This window comes from Pongo pygmaeus, chromosome 18, assembly GCF_028885625.2.
Source record: "Pongo pygmaeus isolate AG05252 chromosome 18, NHGRI_mPonPyg2-v2.0_pri, whole genome shotgun sequence".
Lineage (NCBI taxonomy): Eukaryota > Metazoa > Chordata > Mammalia > Primates > Hominidae > Pongo > Pongo pygmaeus.
Genome location: NC_072391.2, coordinates 16,885,703 through 16,908,903, shown reverse-complemented (window position 1 = coordinate 16,908,903; position 23,201 = coordinate 16,885,703). Strand labels below are relative to the sequence as shown.

Here is a 23,201-nt window from a genome sequence, read left to right as displayed (position 1 = left end):
TTCTCCTGCCTCAGCCTCCCAAGTAGCTGCGACTATGGGCGCACACCACCACGCCTGGCTAATTTTTATATTTTTAATAGAGACGGGTTTCACCACGTTGGCCAGGCTGGTGTCGAACTCCTGACCTCAGGTGATCCGTCCACCTCAGCCTCCCCAAAGTGCTGGGATTACAGGCATGAGCCACTGCACCCAGCTGTAGTTTTGTGTGTGTGTGTGCGTGGAGACAGGGTCTCAGTCTCATTATGTTTTATGGAGGCCTCAGGCAATCCTCTCACCTCAGCCTGGCAGAGTGCTGGGTTTATAAGTGTAAGCCAATGCGCCCAGCTTGTACAGTTGAAAAGGGTGAATTTTACAGTGTGCAAGTTAAATCTCAATCATTAAAAAAAAAAAAAAAAAGGCCAGGCGCGGTGGCTTACACCTGTAATCCCAGCACTTTGGGAGGCCAAGGCGGGCAGATCACCTGAGGTCAGGAGTTCAAGACCAGCCTAGCGAACATGGTGAAACCCCATCCCTACAAACACACACACACAAAAAATAGCTGGGCATGATGGCAGGTGCCTGTAATCCCAGCTACTCGGGAGGTTGAGGCAGGAGAATTGCTTGAACCTGGGAGGAGGAGGTTGCAGTGAGCCAAGATGGTGCCATTGCACTCTAGCTTAGGCAACAGAGCGAGACTCCATCTCAAAAAAAAAAAAAAAAAAAAGTCCTCCTCCAATAAATAAGGCATTCAGCAAATACTGAACACTACAAAACAGAACGTTTCTCTTTAAAATTCAAGTTCCACAATACAATCTGCTAAGTTTTGGAGACAGTGCCTCCTCCAAGTAAGTACTGAGGGCTGCTGGTTTTATTCCATGCTTATTTCTTAATGGCACTGAGTTCTCAGAAACATTAAAGGTGGGATGATGCAAAGAACACCACATCATTACTTTAGAAGCTCTGGCTGTTCTAAAAAGTCCAAGTAACCCTAAAATCACTAAACCAGTTTCTTATCTAACAATAAAAAAACTAGGTGCAAATTGCAACTTAAATACATCCTATCAGAGAAAGTGCTTGTTCTAATATACATTAAGCCTTGTCTTCTATATTTTCATTCATTTGGGGACCTCAATTTTTAAGGAGAATCTCTTGGCCAATTTACTTGGCTCTAGAGAACTGTGCTTAAATGAATTACACTTAATTACACTTAAATGGGTTCCACTTAATTATTTCTTAAGGAACCTATATTCTTTAGTTTTCAAAGAGATCCAAGGTCAATACTGAATCCCAAGGTCTGACTCTCCAGGCTCCTTCAACAGCTTTCCCGGCATGCAGTTTAAAAACACACTCATCACAAATTTCAGCTATGGCTTAACTAAAGAGCAAAACGTGCTATCCCTATTGTCCACTTCCTCGCTATCAAAAAACCTTGCAAACTTTTTGGTTCCCCCTTTGTAAGTTCCAATCCAGGTGTTATTTCCTATTTATCCCCCTGCTTTTTATAAGCACTGATTGTTCTCTGATGCTGGCTTTTTATGGACTTAATAGTCCATAATCCAACAGTCCCAATATAACCCTGGACCTCAATTTAGAAAATCAGTTCTTTTCCAAATAGACATCCTACATAGGTTAATTTTTTAAATACATTAACTGGCATTTTGGTAGAAGCAACTGGTAAAGTCAGTAACACCAAAATAGTTTTTTGATTAAAAACAAGAAAGCTGACCGTGATGTAGGGATTTTCTTACTGACAGCTACTTCCCTACAGGTTTTCGTATCTCCAACTTCTAGCATTGTCAAAGACAAAAAGATTAGGTGTAACTACAAATTAGCAACTATCAGGAAGACAGAAAGCCTGCATAAGAGGTAATACCTAGTCACCAAGTCACCAACAGTGACCATTCTAGACCAAGGTTGGTTATCCCCGGATGACTGGCTGGACAGGCTGTAAATGGAGTCCTGAGTCTAGTCAGAGTGGTGCTGGTGGTTCCACAGAAAGGAGGAAGAGCTAAGAAAGAAAATGGCTGGATAAACGGAATCTGCAAAGTAAGGTAGGGAATGGGCACTTTTAGGAGCTGAGAAGTGAACTAGGTTAGGCAGTCAAAATGGCTTGATGTAAGTCAAGATTTACAAGCTAAACTTCCTTATTCAAAAGGAAAACATCGTCTACGGCCGTACCACCCTGAACGTGCTCGATCTCCTCAAAAGAAAACATCAACCACTCACACAAATAAAAGAAATGCCACTGTCAACAAAACCACCAAATCAACCGTGTTGACGTACATACATCGTCAGTGTTTCTCCAATCGCTATCCTTTTACCAAGAAAGAGCGAACGGTGACAAAATTTCTGTAGAAAGCAAACTCCTGGAGCACTTTTATAATATCCGCTTATCTAAGAACCACTACAATACAGAACTTTAAAGAGAGAAATCAACAATGTGTTCTCACTTAAAATGCGCTGGATGTCATGACCCAGCCCACTAATGTCCTGGCTAAACGATGAAAGGACGTTCAGCCTTTTCCTTCCTTTTTCATTTTCTCTTTAAGGAAACACTGATAGTTCCTAAAATAAGCACTATTAGGAAGAGAATACTTAAGCTCACTCATTTGACATTCCTACAAAATCAGTACCTGAAAGCATGCCAGCTACCACAAAATAAGCACCATGATGAGAATACGTAAGTTCACTCATTTGCTATTCCTACAACGTCAGCACCTGCAAGCATGCTACCTACCACTTAAGCAACCCCTAAGTACGGGAAGATGTTTAAAAACCAAAGTTAACTCGAAATTTTATGGATTAAAAAATGTATGTCTACCAGCTACGGTCAGAAAGACACGTGACAACTACTAAATTATAACAAATGCTCAAGTGTCTGAAGAAATAGACTGAATGACTGACACACGAACACAGTGAGTTATTCCAAGCAATCTGAATAAGGTCAACGATTTTACAGCAATGAAAATTCTCTAAACGTGTCGCTGACAAAGGATAAAAGTGTAAGCTTCACTTTAAAAAGACACAAATCAATATAGTCTCCGATCACACATTAAGTGAGGAATCCTAACTTTGTGGCACTTTGTAAACTTTAGAAGCGTACACAATGCTAAGGGTAAAACAGATCTTGGTATTGATAGCCAAGTTTCTGCCCGATCACAAGGCTGCAATGCATCTTGGGATTCCTTCAGGACGGTTCGGGGCCACGGATAATTTAAACCGTAATTACAGTTTCAATAGTAGAAAACGCAGCAGAAGACGCTCTCTCGGCTGGGCCTAAGGTGAAAGGAAAACTCGGGCATTTGTCCTCCCCAACTCCTCGGATCTCTAAACGCCCACCCAACTGACTCCTGGCTCCATCTGTCCTCATTCTGCGCCTCGTGGCAGGGATCCGCCGCGGCCCCCACTCCGTCCCATACGGTTCCCATCTCAAGGGAGTAACTGCGGACTCCAGAGCAGGGCAGGGGCGCGGAGGGGCGGCACTCGGGTCCGGGTCTTTGGGCGCGCTGCCCGCTGTCCGCTCCCCGCCCGGCCACCGCCGCGGGCCGCCCCGCGCAGGCCGGCTCCTGGGCTCCGGGCGCCCCACCCAGGCGGACGGCGCCACTGTCAGCGCCCCACGTGCCGGCCGGGCACCAGGGCCGCGCGCCCCCGGACCGCACCCCTACGCCATGTGGGCTCCGGCGCCCGGCCTGGCTTCCTCCCGCGTCCCCGGGGCTGCCCCGCGTCCCGGGCCTTTACCCGCAGGGCCTCCCGTGCCGCTGCCGGCTCCGTGGTTATTGGCGGCGCCGCCAGCTGGGGGTGGCGGCGCTGCCGGGCCCCGCAAGAAGGACGGCACGAACTCGGCGGCGTGGACGTTGGGCACGAAGGGCTTGGCGTTGACGTTGAGTTGCCGGCTGAAGGCCGCGCTGAGGTTCTCCCGCTGGGCCTCGGCCGCCGCCGCCAGGGAGCCGCCGCCGCCGCCGCACGGGCCCGGCCCGGGGGCTTCCATGTCCGCCTGGTCCCAGCAGTCAGGCGCCGAGTCGCTGCTGCTGCTGCCGCTGCTGCTCCCGCCGCCGCCGCCGCCGCCGCCGCCGCCGCCACTGCCCGGATCCATGATCGGGGGGGCCGTGTGTGTGGTGGACAGAGAGCGGGAAATGGAGGCAGGGGCGCCCGGCCGGGGAGGAGTGGGCAGCGCTGACCGAGGGAAGGCGGCGGGGCAGAAGGGCTGGGAGCTAGCGACAAAGATCCCCGGCGTCGCCGCGGCAGCAGCTCCAGTCCCGACTCCACACTCGCGACGACGACAGAGGCGGCGGCGGCGGCGGCTCAACCCTCCTCCTCGTGTGTGCGAGCGGATCTCCTCCCACCCAACCACCTCCGACGGCCTCACAGCCAACCCCACGCTCGGCGCAGATTGACCCCTCGCCGCCACCCGTACCTTCGCCTCGGTAGTTCTCTGTTGTGGCCGCCCCCGTTTCCAGCTATTTAGCGCGGCGGGAAGAGGAACTACAAGTTCCGGCAGCGCCCGCGCTAGCCCGCTGCGGTTTTCCCGGGGGCCGACGGGAGTCGGAGTTCAGGGACAGGGAGCAACCGGAAGCGGCTCCGGCTCCCGGCAGGCAACGCGAGGAGGCGGAGGTCTGGTGGCCGCTCGGCGGCCCCACCTGTCACCTGGTGGGGGGGCAGCGGCAGGCCCTGGTTGGTGCAGCTCTGGGCTGGGCCGAAGACCGAGAGTATTGTAGCCCATAGGAGGGGTCCACTCTGGCCTGTTGGACACAGGCTGCGGGAAAACGGACAGCATCTATAACGTGGGGAAGAAAAATACACTCAGCTCCCGAAAATTCCTGTACTCTCTTTTCACCACCTTTCCTGCGTTCTCTGCCTCACAGTCTCCCTACCTTATTCTCTTTCCACCTTCTTTCTCCTCACCCCAACCAGATTTTGCCCTTCATTTCAAAGTCGGTGCAGATTGCAAAGCTGATTTCTTTTTATGTAATCATTTCGTGGAAGAAACAATAAAACCGTGAGATGTTCCAGCTTAAAACTGCAGTGTGGCTCATAAAGCGCTGGGGCCCAGGCTCTGCCCAGGCAGAAGGGATTGTTAACTGGAAACTTTCAATGACTCACTGTTTGTTTGACTAGTCATATAAAGCCTTCACCCAAATTTTTCCATCCTTTCCTCCTCCCTGCCAAAGGGTTTGCAAATTAAACAGAGGGTTGCCGTATTCCATGGTGTATCCGGCTGTACCTAACAGGGTTATTTTGGTGAGTCTAGCTTCCTTATGCACCATTAGGTGAAGTGGTTTCCTTTTGAATGGTCTGATTTGCTCAAGAATTCCCATAGTACTTTTCATTGACTGCATCTTACACTTACAGATTAGGTAAACCTGGGAAAAGAACAAAAGCAAAAGAGAAATACTTAGAGTTCGCATTTAGGCCCTTCATGAAGTAGGAAAAAATGTTGCTCTGAGTACCTGTTAAGCTTTCCTGTAATTCACCCATGTGGAGCCCAAGACAGAGAAAAACATATTGTTGGTATTTTTCTGAAAGGAGTCTAGACGGTGCAACTAATCTGCCTAGAAATTACAGACTAAAGAAGTACATACATAGAATAGACGTTTCTGAACAACCTTAGGTTGTTAAAAAAAAAAAAAACTAACAAAATCCAGATCTAGATCTGTATTTTAATTTTATTTTTTATTTTTTTATTTTTTGAGACGGAGTCTTGCTCTGTAGCCCCGGCTGGAGTGCAGTGGCGCTATGTCGGCTCGCTGCAAGCTCCGCCTCCCGGGTTCACGCCATTCTCCTGCCTCAGCCTCCACAGTAGCTGGGACTAGAGGCTCCCGCCATCACGTCCGGCTAATTTTTTTGTATTTTTAGTAGAGACGAGGTTTACACCGTGTTAGCCAGGATGGTCTCGATCTCCTGACCTCGTGATCTGCTCGTCTCGGCCTCCCAAAGTGCTGGGATTACAGGCGTGAGCCACCGCGCCCGGCCGATCTGTATTTTAATTTTAAACATCTGTATTGTAAAGATAAAAGAGAACTCAGCCTAATGAGGTCAAAAACGAAGCTGTGAAGTATTTTTCAAAAGAGTCCTAGGCTACAGTAGTTTGAATATAATATTAAACTACCAAGCTTTATGGATTAAAAAAACACATACCGGCCAGACGCAGTGGCTCACACCTATAATCCCAGCAATTTGGGAGGCTGAGGCAGATGGATCACGTGAGGTCAGGAGTTCCAGACCAGCCTGGCCAATATGGTGAAACCCCGTCTCTACTAAAAATACAAAAATTAGGCCGGGCGCGGTGGCTCACGCCTGTAATCCCAGCACTTTGGGAGGCCGAGGTGGGCGGATCACGAGATCAGGAGATTGAGACCATCCTGGCTAACACAGTGAAACTCTGTCTCTACTGAAAATACAAAAAATCAGCTGGGTGTGGTGGCGGGCGTCTGTAGTGCCAGCTACTCGGGAGGCTGAGGCAGGAGAATGGCGTGAACCCGAGAGGCGGAGCCTGCAATGAGCCGAGATCGCGCCACTGCACTCCAGCCTGGGCGACAGAGCGAGACTCTGTCTCAAAAAAAAAACAAAAACAAAAACAAAAAAGCAGCCAGGCGCGGTGGCTCAGGCCTGTAATCCCAGCACTTTGGGAGGCCGAGGCGGGTGGATCACGAGGTCAGGAGTTTGAGAACATCCTGGCTAACATAGTGAAACCCCGTCTCTACTAAAAATACGAAAACATTAGCCGGGCCTGGTGGCGGGCGCCTGTAGTCCCAGCTACTCGGGAGACTGAGGCAGGAGAATGGAGTGAACCTGGGAAACAGAGCTTGCAGTGAGCCGAGATCCCTCCACTGCACTCCAGCCTGGGCGACAAAGCGAGACTCCGTCTCAAAAAACAAACAAACAAAAAAAGCGATCCACCCGTCTTAGCCTCCCAAAGTGCTGGGATTATCGGTGTGAGCCACCATACCCGGCCGAGTTTGCCTCTGCTTAATAGGAAGTTTTGGTTATAGCCTATTATTATACCTGAAGACCCCACTGAATCATACTTAACAATGTCCATTTTAAAGTTGGTATTAAGTGACTGTCAGATTTACAGAGAACTTAACAACTGTTATAAAAATTAGAACTTCATTTATGTGAGACCTATATTGCTACTGAATAAAAGATTTTCATCTTATATTCACAAGAAAAATACAATGTGTTCTAAATGAAATGTCTTCTCTTTCCAGATTTTCACTCCCCACCCACCCACTCCTAATGTCAACACAATCAGCTGACTCAAATAATGAATTACACATCCTTCTCTAAGCATTTTGTCTTTGAATACTACTCTCCTCTATGTAGCACCCCTACAGCACTGAATGATCCTTTCTCATAGGTTAGTTCTTCACATCTAATTGAATTAGCAGAGTTTCTTCTGCCTGGTACTTTTTCGAGGGACAAAGGCAGAAACTGCTCAGACTGCTGCTTAGAAAAGCAGTTGATGTCATTAATTTTCTTGTCTCTGAATAGGATAATTATGGATATTCAGGAAAAAACCCACTCCATTGGTTTTCCAAAGCTTTGACCTGCCAAACAGAGCTCCAGCAGGAAAGGGAAAAATCTTTCTTGTTAGTTGTGCTAAGACTGAGCAACTTGAGGGCAGGGTCTTACCTTAATCTTCTTTACATTTCCACTGCCTAGTATAATGCCCGGTATATAAAAAGTGCTTAATCAATTTAGCTGGAATGATACTGTCCTTTGATACTCATTTAAGACTGCTGAGACACAGGGCTAATAATTTTATTTATTTATTTATTTTTTATTTATTTATTTATTTATTTTTTAATTATTCTTGAGACAGAGTCTCGCTCTGTTGCCCAGGCTGGAGTGCAGTGGTGTGATCTTGGCTCACTGCAACCTCCGCCTCCCAGGTTCAAGCGATTTTCCCGCCTCAGCCTCCTGAGTAGCTGGGACTACAGGTGTGCACCACCACAACCAGCTAATTTTTGTATTTTTAGTGGAGACGGGGTTTCACCATGTTGGCCAGGATGGTCTCAATTTCTTGACCTTGTGATCCATCCTCCTCGGCCTCCCAAAATGTTGGGATTACAGGCGTGAGCCACCGTGCCTGGCCTGTATTGTTTTTTGGTAGAGACAGGGTTTCACCTTGTTGGCCAGACTGGTTTCAAACTCCTGATCTCAAGTGATCTGCCTGCCTCGGGCTCCCAAAGTGCTAGAATTACAGACATGAGCCACTGCACCCAGCTATTTAAATTTTATTTTATTTTATTTTTTGAGATGGAGTCTTGCTTTGTTGCCCAGGCTGGAGTGCAGTGGGGCAATCTTCACCCACTGCAACCTCTACCTCCCATGTTCAAGTGATTCTCCTGCCTCAGCCTCCTGAGTAGCTGGGATTATAGATGCCCGCCACAACCCCCCCCCATCCCGGGTAATTTTTGTATTTTTAGTAGAGACAGGGTTTCACCATATTGCCCAGGCTGATCTGGAACTACTGACCTCAAGTGATCCTCCTGCCTCAGCCTCCCAAAGTGCTAGGATTACAGGTGTGACCCACCGTACCCCGCCCCAGGACTAATAATTTAGAAAACTTAGGAAAAATCAGAGTTTTTCGTACTCTCACACACAAGTCACCACTCAACACAGAGTACAGTCCTCTCTGGGTAGAGGAAGGGGATTAGTTCCAGGAGCCCTTCAGATACCAAAATCCAACCATACTAAAATCCCACAATCTATACTGTGTATGTGAAAGGTCAGCCCTCCCTACACTTGAGTTCCTGAATCCTGAGAATCCTGTCTTTTTGATCCCCATTTGATTGAAAAAAAAAATCGATGTGTAAGTGGACCCTCGCAGTTCAGGCTCACGCTGTTTAAGGGCCAGTTGTACTCCACCAGTATGTGAGGGAGTTTCTACCCACCACCAACCAATTCTTCAGCAGACGCCAACAGGATAAGCAATCATTTCACTCAATTGTGACATTAACCAGAGTTAGGACAGATCCCACAAGTTAAGGGATCAGTCCCACAAGACTGTCCCCACTTCCAATGCCAATAACAGGTTCCACATTGTGACCTGTGCTTCTGACCAACTGGCTATGAATTGGGGGTTCCCATGACCCCCTCCACGGCTTCAGGTAATTTGCCAGAGTGGCTCACAGAATTCAAGGAAACAGGGCAAACGCGGTGGCTCATGCCTGTAATCCCAGAACTTTGGGAGGCCGAGGAGGGAGAATCACCTGAGGTCAGGAGTTTGAGACCAGCCTGGCCAACATGGTGAAACCCCATCTCTACTAAAAAAATAGAAAAATTAGCCGGATGTGGTGGTGGGTGCCTGTAATCCCAGCTACTCAGGAAGCTGAGGCAGGAGAATTGCTTGAACGCGGGAGGCAGAGGTTGTAGTGAGCCAAGTGCCCCACTGCACTCTAGACTGGGCAACAGAGCAAGACTCCATCTCAAAAAAAAGAACTGAAGGAAACACTTTACTTACAGTTACCCATAAAGGATATTACAAAGGATACAGATGAACAGCCACGTGGAAGAGATGCACAGGGCTGGGAAGGGGCACACACTTCCCATTCTGTCTCCAGGTGTGCCATCCTCCAGGGTCCTCCACATGTTCAGCAACCCAGAAGCTCTCTGAACCCTGTCCTTCTGGGTTTCTATGGAGGCTTCACTACGTAGCCATGATTGATTGTATCATTGGCCGTTGCTGGTTAACTCAACTTCAGCCCCTCTGCCCACCCGAGAGGTTGGGTGTGGGGCTAAAAGTTCCAAGCTTCTAATCATGACTTGGCCTTTCTGGTGACCAGTCATCTTCTAGGAGCCCATCAAGAGTTGCATCATTAGGCGGGGTGCGGTGGCTCACGCCTGTAATCCCAGCACTTTGGGAGGCTGAGGCAGGCAGATCACCTGAGGTCAGGAGTTTGAGACCAGCCTGGTCAACATGGCAAAACCCTGTCTCTACTAAAAATACAAAAATCAGCTGGGCATGGTGGCACACGCTTGTAATCCCAGCTACTTGGAAGGCTGAGGCAGGAGAATCGCTTGAACCTGGGAGACAGAGTTTGCAGTAAGCTGAAATCACCCCACGGCACTCCAGCCTGAGTAACAGAGTGAGACTCCGTGTCAAAAAAAAAAAAAAAAAAAAACGGAAACAAAAAACAAAACAAAACATATACAAAAGAAACAAAATACATTTAGGCCAGATACTATTACCTGCTGAAGCCCTCTCTGTTCAAAATGGAGATTAGGAAACCTTGGAGATGTGTTAAAGATGTAATAGCCAGCCGGGTGCGGTGGCTCATGCCTGTAATCCCAGCACTTTGGAAGGTTGAGGCAAGGAGATCACCTGAGGTTGGGAGTTCGAGATCAGCCTGGCCGACATGGTGAAACCCCGTCTCTCCTAAAAGTACGAAAATTAGGCCGGGCGCAGTGGCTCACATCTGTAATCCCAGCACTTCGGGAGGCCGAGGTGGGCGGATCACTTGAGTTCAGGAGTCTGAGAACAGCCTGGCCAACATGGTGAAACCCTGTCTCTACTAAAAATACAAAAAAATTAGCCAGGCGTGGTGATGCACGCCTGTAACCCCAGCTACTCAGGAGGTTGAGGCATGAGAATCACTTGAACCTGGGAGGTGGAGGTTGTAGTGAGCCAAGATCATGCCACTGCACTCCAGCCTGGGCGACAGAGTGAGACTCTGTCTCAAAAAAAAAAAAAAAAAAGAGTTGCATCATTAGAACAAAAGACACTCCTTTCACCTAGGAAATGCCAAGGGATTAGGAGCTCTGTGTCAGGAACTCGGGTCAAATACCAAATATTAGAACAAATGATGCACGTAGCACCTCTATTGCTCAGGAAATGTCAAGAGTTTTAGAACCTCTGTGCCAGAAACTGAGGGCAGAGCCCAAATATATATCTCTTACTATATCACAATAGCACTATGACCTTTTTTGGCAGGCTTCTTTCACTTAGCATAATGTTTTCAAGGTTCATCCATGTTGAAGCAGGCATCAGTACTTCATCCCATTTTTTTTTTTTTTTTTTTTTTTGAAACAGAGTCTCACTCTGACGCCCAGGCTGTAGTGCAGTGGTGCGATCTTGGCTCACCACAACATCTGCTTCCCAGGTTCAAGCGATTCTCCTGCCTCAGCCTCCCGAGTAGCTGGGACTACAGGCATGCTCCACCATGCCTGGCTAATTTTTGTATTTTTAGTAGAGATGGGGTTTCACTATGTTGGCCAGGCTGGTCTCGAACTCCTGAACTTGTGATCTGCCTGCCTTGGCCTCCCAAAGTGTTGGGATTACAGGTGTGAGCCACCCCGCCCGGCCACTTCATCCCTTTTAATGGCTAATATTTTATTGTATGGATTTTACCACAGTTTGTTTATCCATTGATGGACAAATTGCTTTTGTAACTTAAAGAAGTCAAAAATAAAAGGTTAAACAAGTGAGATCAAGTAAAGTGTGTAGTCTAGTTACTTGTGTTGTCTTAATGACAATTTCCTGAATTTTGATAGTGTACTATAGTTATGGTAGATATTACTGTTGGGAGAAGCTAGGTGAAGGGTACTTGGGATCTCTCTACTATTTCTGCAACTTTTCGTGAGTCTGTAATTATTTCAAAGTAAAAGTTAACGCAGGGTGCAACGGCTTATGCCTGTAGTCCCAACTACTCAGGAGGCTGAGGTGGGAGGATCACCTGAGTACAGAAGGCTGAGGCTGCAGCAAGCCCTGTTCATACTCCAGCTTGGACGACAGAGCAAGACCTTGCCTCAAAAAAAAAAAAAAAAAAAAAAAGATCCCATGTGAAATTATTCAGACTTTCGGACTTCAGCCTGGGTTCCCAAGTCTTTACCAAAATATTTTTTCTGTCTTCCTTGATTACATTTGTTTGAGGCAGGAGTAGAGTTGGGAAAGGGGGAATTTTTTTGAGAATTTAAGGCTGGGTATGGTGGATCATGCCTATAATTGCAACACTCTGGGAAACTGAGGCAGGAGGAGTGCTTGAGGCCAGGAGTTCAAGACCAGCCTGGGCAATATAGCAAAACCCTGTCTCTACAAAAGATAAATTAAAAAATAAAAAATATAATTTTGGCTGGGCGCAGTGGCTCACGCCTGTAATCCCAGCACTTTGGGAGGCTGAGGCAGGCGAATCACGAGGTCAGAAGATCGAGACCATCCTGGCTAACACAGTGAAACCCCGTCTCTACTAAAAAAATACAAAAAATTAGCCAGGCGTGGTGGCACGCACCTGTAGCCCCAGCTACTAGGGAGGCTGAGGCAGGAGAATCGCTTGAACCCAGGAGGTGGAGGTTGCAGTGAGCCAAGATTGCATCACTGCACTCCAGCCTGGGCAACAGAGCGAGACTCCATCTCAAAAAAAAAAAAATGTATATATATATATATATACACACACACACATATATATATACACACATATATATATATATAACATTTTATAAATATAGAACAGTATAAAGAATCACCATCACTCACAAACTTACCTGGAATCTCAAGATTGCCTTTTTTTTTTTTTGAAACAGGGTCCTGCTCTGTCATGCAGGCTGCAGTGCAGTGGCATGAACTTGACTCACTGCAACCTCCGCCTCCTAAGCTCAAGCAATCCTCCCACTTCAGCCCCCCTGAGTAGCTGGGATTACAGATGCAAGCTACCACACCTGGCTAAATTTTTTGTATTTTTTGTACAGATGGGATTTTGCCATGTTCGCTGATCTCTAACTCCCAGATCAAGCCATCCTCTCACCCTAGCTTCCCAAAGTACTGGGATTACAGGTGTGAGCCATTGCGCCTGGCCGATTGCTGATTGCCAATGCCTCAACACCTTGTATCATGTTTTAACATGAGAAATAAAACAATTTTTTTTTCTTTTGAGACAGCGTCTCACTCTGTCGCCCAGGCTGGAGTGCAGTGGCACAATCTCAGCTCACTGCAACCTCCACCTCCCGGGTTCGAGTGATTCTCCTGTGTCAGCCTCCTGAGTAGCTGGCATTACAGGTGCACGCCACCAAGCCTGGCTCATTTTTGTATTTTTAGTAGAGATGGGGTTTCACTGTGTAGGCCAGGCTGGTCTTGAACTCCTGACCTCAGGTGATCTGCCTGCCTTGGCCTCCCAAAGTGCTGGGATTACAGGCGTGAGCCACTGCACCTGGTCCAGAAAGAAAAGAAATTTAATATGTGTGTTTGTTGCCTCCTTCACCACCAAACTAGTCCAATTCTTCCTCTTCAAAAAAGGCAACCACATGTTGCTTCTTCCTTTTCTCCCCAGAAAAAAGTATATATACACATATATATATATATATATATATATATATATATATTTTGTGACAGAGTCTTACTCTGTTGCCCAGGATGGAGTGCAGTGGCATGATCTTGGCTCACTGCAATCTCCACTTCCCAGGTTCAAGTGATTCTCCTGCCTCAGCCTCCTGAGTAGCTGGGATTACAGTCATCCTCCACCATGCCCAGCTAATGTTTGTATTTTTAGTAGAGAGTGGGTTTCACCATGTTGGCCAGGCTGGTCTCGAACTCCTGACCTCAAGTGATGTGCCCACCTCAGCCTCCCAAAGTGCTGGGATTACAGGCGTGAGCCACCGCGCCCAGCTTTTTTTTTTTTTTTTTTTAATGAAACAAAGTCTTGCCCTGTTGCCTAGGCTGAAGTGCAGTACATGATCACAGCTCACTGCAACCCCAACCTCCTGGGCTCAAGCGATCCTCCCACCTCAGCCCCTGGAGTAGCTGGGACCACAGGTTCAAGCCACTTAATTTTTTAATTTTTTTGTAGGGGGTGGGTCTCACTATGTTGCCCAGGCTGGTCTTGAACACCTGGGCTCAAATGATCCTCCTGCCTCAGCCTCCCAAAGGGCTGGGATTACAGAAGTGAACCGCCACAGCTAGCCATATGTTGCCTTTACAGTGTGGGCAAGTGGGAATTTATATCCAAGGAGCAGGGAGCAGGGCAGTGAATGGAAACAACTAAGAGGAAACATCAGGGGTAAGGGGGAATTCTGGCTAAGCCCACCTAACAGGATTCTTGCTGAAGGCAGGCAGGGTGACCAGATATTACCTAGAGGATGGTGGAGGATGGGGAACCTGGTCAGATATGGAAGATGATCAGATATCAAGGGTGGGGCGTTCTTGCTAAACTGACTTAGCAGGGTTTTTTGCTAAAATTTAATAAGGAAGTGCACAGACGGGCTTTGCAGAAGATTCAGAAGCCTGACTGAAGTTTGGCCAAGCAAAGAATCTTTGTCACGTGTGAGATAAAAAAAATGGTAAGGAAGCCGGGCATGGTGGCTTGCACCTGTAATCCCACCTACTTGAGAGGCTGAAGCAGGGGGATGGCTTGAGGAATTTGAAAACCAGGAGTTTGAAACCAGCCTGGGCAACATAGCGAGAGACTGCATCTCTACCAAAATAAATTTTAAAAAAAGACAAGGAAAGGCTGGGGGCGGTGGTTCACGCCTATAATCCCAACACTTTGGGAGGCTGAGGCGGGTGGATCATGAGGTCAGGAGTTCGAGACCAGCCTGGCCAACATGGTGAAACCCTGTCTCTACTAAAGATATACAAAATTAGCTGGGCATGGTGGCGCGTGCCTGTAATCCCAGCTACTTGGGAGGCTGAGGCAGGAAAATCACTTGAACCCGGGAGGCGGAGGTTGTAGTGATCCGAGATTGTGCCATTACGCTCAAGCCTGGGCAACAGGGTGAGATTCCACCTCAAAAAAAAAAAAAAAAAGATAAGGAAAGATTGAATGGGTAGCAGACAATGATGATGATGATCATGATGATGATATTGTTAAAACTTGGTGATGCCAACATGATCAAAATGACACTAACCCCAGAGCTCTCTCTTAAAGGAGAGTCAATTGACCAGTTCATGTGCCAGAAATGGCTTCCTTGTCAGCTCCTGTGGGCTAATTGCCTTTTCAATGAATGGCTACAAAAACCAGTTGTCCTGGTTTCCCCAGGAATCAGAGACGCTTCTGTGAGTCAATCTTTTACGTCACTTTGCAAGCCTCGTTTTCTGAGTCCATCCACCTGGAGGAGAGATCTTAGTCAATAAAATTGCAGTGCCTTCTGTCACTAAAACCTAGGAGATGTTAACACTCATTTACCCCCCTGGGTTTCCCTGTAAGCGGACTTGTCCCCGGCTGGTAGAATGAAGCTACCAGGACCACTCTAAGAGCTGCCAATTTCCTAGGCCAGCAGAGTGCAGATCTCCTCCCTGTATTAGCAGAGCTTGGCCCTTGAAAGGTATCTGAACAGCAGCTGTCCCCAGGTTGAACAGGCTTGTTGATTTATGTTGGAAATAGCTTCTTGTTCTAAGGATTGTCCCAGTACATCCACTTTGTGCATGTAAAAGACTCATAACTCAAGAGCATGGAGGAAGCCTGATCATCATCATTTGACTCAGATGAAAAGTTGATTTATTCTGCAGAAACCAGGATTCATCATTCCTGATTGTCATTATCCATTGTCAAGGGAAGAAAACAAAGTTCAGAGAGGTTGAATAACTTGAGATATTAACATATTGCTTGTCATGTTGTTTTGTTTTGTTTTTGTTCTTTTTTTTTCTTTTTTCTTTTCTTTTTTTTTTTTTTGAGATGGAGTTTCACTCTTGTTGTCCAGCCTGGAGTGCAATGGCACGATCTTGGCTCACTGCAACCTCCACCTCCTGGGCTCAACTGATTCTCCTGCCTCAGCCTCTCAAGTAGCTGAGTTTACAGGCATGTGCCACCACACCTGGCTAATTTTATATTTATGTTTTTATTTATTTATTTATTTATTTTTGAGACGGAGTCTCACTCTGTAGCCCAAGCTGGAGTGCAGTAGCGTGATCTTGGCTCACTGCAACCTCCGCCTCTGGGGCTTAAGTGACTCTCGTGCCTCAGCCTCCCGAGTAACTGGGACTACAGGAGCCTGCCACCACACCCAGCTAATTTTTTGTATTTTAGAAGAGATAGGGTTTTGCCATGTTGCCCAGGGTGGTCTCGAACTCCTGAGCTCAGAAGATCCGTCCGCCTCAGCCTCCCAAAGTGCTGGGATTACAGGCCTGAGCCATGACACCATGGCGCCCGGCCTAATATCATATTTTAGTAGAAACAAGTTTTCACCATGTTCATCAGGTTGGTCTGGAACTCCTGACCTTAGGTGGTCCACCTGCCTCAGCTGCCCAAGGTGCTGGGATTACTGGCATGAGCCACTGTGCCCAGCCCCTTCTCATGTTTTACATCTAAGACTTTCCAGGGTCCCTGCACATTCTTACAGACCCCTGATCAGGAAAGGGGCCTTATAGGTGGGGAGAGGAAAACTCCCCTCAACTAGGGTCAGTAGTTTTAAGCTAGAAAGCTAGCCTATTAAGTAATGTATATATTATACAAATATGTAATCACAGCAATTATAATATATTAATAAACTACTCTCTTTATTATTATCTTTTAATAATACCTTTTTTTTTTATGAGACAAGAGTCTTGCTCTGTTGCCCAGGCTGGAGTGCAATGGCACCATCTTGGCTCACTGCAACTTCTGCCTCCTGGGTTCAAGTGATTCTCCTGCCTCAGCCTCCTGAGTAGCTGGGATTACAGGTACCCACCACCATGCCTGGCTAATTTTTGAATTTTTAGTAGATATAGGGTTTCACCATGTTGGCCAGGCTAGTCTCGAACTCCTGACCTCAGTGATCCACCTGCCTTGGCCTCCCAAAGTGCTGGGATTACAGGCCTTAGCCATCGTGCCTGGCCTTTTTTTGTCTTTGAGACAGTCTGGCTCTGTCACCCAAGGTAGAGTGAGGGGGCATGATTTTGGCTCATTGCAATCCCCGCCTCCTGGTCTCAAGCCATCCTCACACCTCAGCGTCCTGAGTAGCTAAGACTGCAAGGCACACATCACCATGCCCGGCTAATTTTTGTATTTTTTTTTTTTTTTTTTTTTTTTTTTGTGGGAGGATCTCTTGAGCCTGGGAGGTCCAGGCTGCAGTGAGCCATAGGATTCCAACCTGGGTGACACAGTAAGACCCTGTTTCAAAAAAAGACAAAAAAGAGCATTTACATTCATTGTTCTGCAGTGATCACTACCATTCATCTCCAGAATATTATCTTCCATGTTATCTTGCCTAAAAGAAACACTATACCTGGTAAACATTAACTCCCCCATTTCTCTCTCCCATAGACCCTAGTAATCTCAATTTTACTTTCTGTGTCTGCGAAGTTGCCTATTGTAGGTAAATCATAAAAGTGGAAGGCTGAGCGTGGTAGCTCACGCCTGTAATCCCAGCACTTTGGGAGGCCAAGGCGGGTGAATAACTGAGGTCAGGAGTTTGAGACCAGCCTGGCCAACATGGTGAAACCCTGTCTCTACTAAAAAATACAAAAATTAGCTAGGCATGGTGGCACATGCCTGTAATCCCAGCTACTAGGGAGGCTGAGGGAGGAGAATTCCTTGAACCCGGGAGGTGGAGGTTGCAGTGAGCCAAGATGGTGCCATTGTACTCCAGCCTGGGCAACAGAGTGAGACTCTGTCTCAAAAAAAACAAAAACAAAAACAAATAAACAAAAAGTGGAATTATACAATCTTTGTCCTTTCGTGACCAGCTTATTTCACTTAGCATGGTGTTCTCATGGTTCATTCACGTTGTAGCATGTGTCAGAGTCTTATTCCTCTGTAAGGCTGAAATATATGCCATTGTATGTATATATACTGTGTATTGTTTATCCATTCATCTGTGGACAGACATGGGTTGTTTCTATCTTTTTTTTTTTTTTTTTTTGAGGCAAAGTCTCGCTCTGTTGCCCAGGCAAGAGTGCAGTGGCGCGATCTCATCTCACTGCAACCTCTGTCTCCCGGGTTCCAGTGATTCCCCTGCCTCAGCCTCCAGAGTAGCTGGAATTACAGGCACATACCACCATGCCCGGCTAATTTTTTTTTTTTTTTTTTTTTGAGATGGAGTTTCACTCTTGTTGCCCAGGCTGGAGTGCAATGGCTTGATCTTGGCTCACTGCAACCTCCACCTCCCGGGTTCAAGCGATTCTCCTGCCTCTGCCTCCCGAGTAGCTGGGATTACAGGCATGCGCCACTATGCCTGGCTAATTTTGTATTTTTAGTAGAGAAGAGGTTTCTCCGTGTTGGTCAGGCTGGTCTCGAACTCCCAACCTCAGGTGATCTGCCTGCCTTGGCCTCCTAAAGTGCTGAGATTACAGGCGTGAGCCACTGCACCCGGCCTAATTTTTGTACTTTTAGTAGAAACAGGGTTTCACCATGTTGGCCAGGATGGTGTCGATCTCCTGACCTTGTAATCAGCCTGCTTCGGCCTCCCAAAGTGCTGGGATTACAGACGTGAGCCACCGTGCTCGGCCTGGGCCATTTCTATCTTTTGGCTATTGTAACTAACGCTGCTGTGACACCTGTACATATTTCAGTCCATGCTTTCAACTCCTTTGGATGTACATTTAGAAGTGGAACTGCTGGCCTGGCGCGGTGGCTCACACCTGTAATCCCAGCAGTATGGGAGGCTGAGGTGGGCGGATCACTTGAGGTCAGGAGTTCCAGACCAACCTGGCCAACGTGGTGAAACCCTGTCTCTACTAGAAAAAAAAACACAAAAATTAGCTGAGTGTGGTGGCACGCACCTGTAATCCCAGCTACTTGATAGGCTGAGATGGGAGAATTGCTTGAACCCAGGAGGCAGAGGTTGCAGTGAGCCAAGATCATGCCACTGCACTCCAGCCTGAGCAACAGAGCAAGACTCTGTCTCAAAAAAAAAAAAAAAAAAAAAAAAAAAAAAAAAAGGAGTGGAACTGCTAGATGATATGGATATGGTTATTATCTTTAATGTTACTTTAAAATGCATTTACCTTTGGCCAAGATCGGTAGCTCACACCTGTAGTCCCAGCACTTTGGGAGGCTGAGGTGGGAGGATGGCTTGAAGCCAGGAGGTAAAGACCAGCCTGGGCAACAAAGTCAAGACCCTGTGTCTATAAAAAAATTTAAAAATTAGCTGAGTGTGGTGATGCATTCTTTACTGTAGTCCCAGCTACTTGGGAGGCTGACATGGCAGGACAGCTTGACCCCGGAAGATATAGGCTGTAGGCTGCAGTGAGCCACGACCGTGCCATTGCATAGTCTTGGTGACAGAAGGAGACCCATCTCAAAACAAAAAACAAACAAAAAAAAACCTGGGCACAGTGGCAGCCATCTGTACTTGGGAGGCTGAGGCAGGAGGATCACTTGAGCCCAGGAGTTTGAGGCTGCGGTAAGCTATGATCACACAGTGCTCTCCAGCCTGGGCAACAGAGCAACACCTTGTCTCGAAACAAATTAAAAAATTAAAGTAAAAGAAAAAAAAATTAGGCTGGGCGCGGTGGCTCACGCCTGTAATCCCAGCACTTTGGGAGGCCGAGGCAGGCGGATCACCTGAGGTTGGGAGTTCGAGATCAGCCTGACTAACATGGAGTAACTCTGTCTCTACTAAAAATACAAAATTAGCCAGGTGTGGTGGCACATGCCCATAATCTCTGGTACTTGGGAGGCTGAGGCAGGAGAATCCCTTGAATCCGGGAGGCAAAGGCTGTGGTGAGCTGAGATCGCGCCATCGCACTCCAGCCTGGGCAACAAGAGCGAAACTCTGTCTCAAAAAAAAAAATATATATATATATATATATTTTAGTAGAGATGGAGTCTCGCTATATTGGCCAGGCTGGTCTCAAACTCCTGACCTCAAGCTATCCTCCTCCCTTGCTCTCCTAAAGTGCTGGGATTACAGGCACGAGCCACCATGCCCAGGCAAAACTTTAAAAAAATAAAATTTATTTACCTTTAACCTAACAACAGCCCTGAAGGGCTGCATGTGTTATCTCCATATTATCAAGGTGAGAAAACAAAAGTTCAGAGAGGTTGAATAACTTGAGGCCAGTTCTGTTAGACTGCAAAGCTAGGGCGCGCTCTTTCGTCCTCACTTATACAAAATCATAACATCACTGGGGTTTCTTGCACAGGGAACTCAATCAGAAACAGCACAAGCCAACTCCTGTAAAGAATATCTTAGAAGTTTTAATGAATAAGCTTTCTTCTGATCAGCTGGATTAAAAATAAACATCTGATTTCCTGGGAGAGGACGTCGGTTGGCCTCGGATAGCCGGTTCTCCGTGGTCCCCGCCGGCAGGCCGCTCCACTCCGCGGTGGGCTTGCCCAGCGGCGCCGGGACCGGGACCGGGTCCACACTGACAACCCTTCGTCCTGGGAAACGGGGTGCGGCCGGAACGGCGGCTGCCCCGTCGCCCGTCACGCAATGCACGTTCGTGGGGAACCTGGCGCTAAACCCTTCGTGGACGACCTGCTTCTGGGTCGAGGTTTCCTACCTAGCAGAGCAGCTCCCTCGCTGCGATCTGTAGAAAGTCAGCCCTGACACAGGGTTTGTTTTATTTTAAAAAATTTAAAATGAATAAATGAATAAATAAATAAATAAATATCTGATTTTAAAATCTGACTGATTCAAATCCATATCAACTTTCAAAGAGGATTTGAAGCTTGTTATAATAAAACCGTAGGGGCAGTAATGTCCAAAATTAAGAAACAAGAGAAAAGTCAGAAACCAACACATAAAAAGAGGAGAAGGAGGGGGAAAGGGTATCAAGATTCTTTTTATTTTATTATTTATTTATTTGAGATGGAGTCTTGTTCTGTTGCCAGGCTGGAGGGCAGTGGCCCGATCCCGGCTCTTGGCTCACTGCAACCTCCACCTCCCCAGTTCAAGCAATTCCCTTGGCTCAGCCTCCGGAGTAGCTGGGGCTACAGGCTTCTGCCACCACACCAGGCTAATTTTTTGTATTTTAGTAGAGACGGAGTTTCACCATGTTGGCCAGGATGGTCTGGATCTCCTGACCTCAAGTGATCCACCTGCTGCAGCCTCACAAAGTGCTGGGATTACAGACGTGAGCCACTGGGCCTTCTTTTCTTTTCTTTTTTTTTTTTTCTCCTAGAATTGAAATTCTCTTTTCCTTTCTTTTTTTAGAGAGACGAGTTCTCTCTCACTCTGTTGCCCATGCTGGAGTACAGTGGTGCAATCCTAGCTCACTGCAGCTTTGCACTCCTGGGATCAAGTAATCCTCTCTCCTCAGCCTCCTGAGTAGCTGGGATTACAGGTGTGCACCACCACGCCAGGCCAATTTTTTGTTTTTTGTAGAGATAGGGGGGTCTCACTATGTTGCCCAGGCTGTTCTTGAACTCCTGGCTTGAAGCAATCCTCCTGCCTTGGCCTCTCAAAGTGCTGGGATTACAGGTGTGAGCCACCGCGTCTGGCCAAGGTCTCTTGATTAAAGACAGCTACGGCAGCTAATCACAATATTTAGCTCTAAGCTCCTTAGCACACAGGGAAAAGACATTGGACTGTGTACCTCTCTTTGGTAGCAGAGCACACATCAATTTATTTATTCATTTTACTTCAATTCATTCTGAGTCTACTGAGGGTCAATGAACATTTTCCTGACCCTGAAGTAATTTCCTGGGAATTGATGTCAGCAAAATCAACACAACACCATTCACGATGCTGGGGTCCTACCTTCACTTCCTGACTTTTTTCATTTCCCCAAATGTGACTGACCTCTTATTGATATGATCTTTTTTTTTTTTTTGAGACGGAGTCTCGCTCTGTCACCCACGCTGGAGTGCAGTGGCACAATCTCGGCTCACCGCAAGCTCCTCCTCCTGGGTTCACGCCATTCTCCTGCCTCAGCCTCCCGAGTAGCTGGGACTACAGGCGCCCACCACCACGCTCAGCTAATTTTGTTTTTTTTGGTATTTTTAGTAGAGACGGGGTTTCACCGTGTTAGCCAGGATGGTCTCGATCTCCTGACCTTGTGATCCGCCTGCATCGGCCTCCCAAAGTGCTGGGATTACAGGTGTGAGCCACCGCACCCGGCCTTTTTTTTTTTTTTTTTTTTGGGATGGAGTCTCGCTCTGTTGCCAGGCTCGAGTGCAGTGGTACAATCTCGGCTCACTGCTACCTCTGCCTCCCGGGTTCAAGCGATTCTCCTGCCGCAGCCTCCTGAGTAGCTGAGACTACAGACGCGCGCCACCATGCCCAGCTAATTTTTGCATTTTTAGTAGAGACGAGGTTTCACCATGTTGGCCAGGCTGGTCTCGACCTCCTGACCTCGTGATCCACCCACCTCAGCCTCCCAGAGTGCTGGGATTACGGGCATGAGCCACAGTGCCCGACCCTTGATACTATCTTTATTGAGTGCATGGCTCGTATTGGAGATCAGGCAAGCAGATTAGACATTTACAGTGGATGTTTCTACAGAAGCCCAATATGCAGTTTTCAAGCTGTATTAAAGACTGTCCCTATCCTCAGTTCATTTCACTGTAATTATTCTTGCCTCATGGATCAATGAACAATCATCTGTTCTCTTACACCTTCTGTAATGGGGTTTGTTTGTTTGTTTTCCTGCATCTAATCATGTATTATGGGATTTGCTTTGAAACTGCCTTTGCAAAGATTAAGAGAGTGAGAGAAGCCTAGCATGGCTGACTCCATCTTGCTTCTAGACTCACAGGCTGGCTGTCTTTGCTCATCCGTAGGTGTAGACCAAGCTAACCATGGAGGAAATTTAGCTTATTGTTTAACTTTTTTTTTTTGAGATGGAGTCTTGCTCTGTCGCCCAGGCTGGAGTGCAGTGGCCCGATCCAGGCTCACTGCAACCTCTGCCTTACTGTTTACCTTTGAAGCAAGGATGATAATAGTCCCTCCCTAAAATAAACCCCCTCCTTGCTCAGGGACCACCTTTGTAAACTAGTGAAAGGCCAGGATTTACGTTGTGGGAAGGGAGTGAATTCTGCTAAAATGTAGGCAAAGTTTCTATAATCCCTTACTGCTCAGAAGTCATATGGCCAGAAGTCACAAGATTTGTGACTTCTCCAATTACTCCTATAGATAACACCGCTATTATAGAACCCACAATTGGTCTTGAGATGTTTTTCAGACTATTGTATTCTGGCAACCAACTCACCCCATCAGACCCATGAATTATAACTCAGTCAGTCCTATGGTCCTCACCAAGGGGCAGATTCAGCACACAGGAACTGCTTCCCACACCCCTATAATTTCATCCCCACTCAATCACAAGCACCCGTTACCTAGCTCCCTGCCCACCAAATTACCCACACAATCCCAATTTCTCCCTTGAGCCCAGGAGTTCGGGACCAGCCTGGGCAATCTGGCAAAAC

The 23,201-nt window shown here is 47.2% G+C and overlaps 1 protein-coding gene across 2 annotated transcripts in view; it reads right to left on the bottom strand.

The window, feature by feature from the left end:
• Window positions 1-4,316, bottom strand: part of GSPT1 (G1 to S phase transition 1) — a 40,619-nt gene extending 36,303 nt beyond the window's left edge. Inside the window, exon 1 of one of the 2 annotated variants that reach the window (XM_054453340.2) lies at window positions 3,718-4,316. In XM_054453340.2, the coding sequence (XP_054309315.2) occupies window positions 3,718-4,072 (355 nt within the window). In that variant the 5' untranslated portion in view covers window positions 4,073-4,316. The remainder of the gene's footprint in view (window positions 1-3,717) is intronic. The other variant, XM_054453339.2, reaches the window with a different exon arrangement.
• Window positions 4,317-23,201: the final 18,885 nt, after the last annotated feature.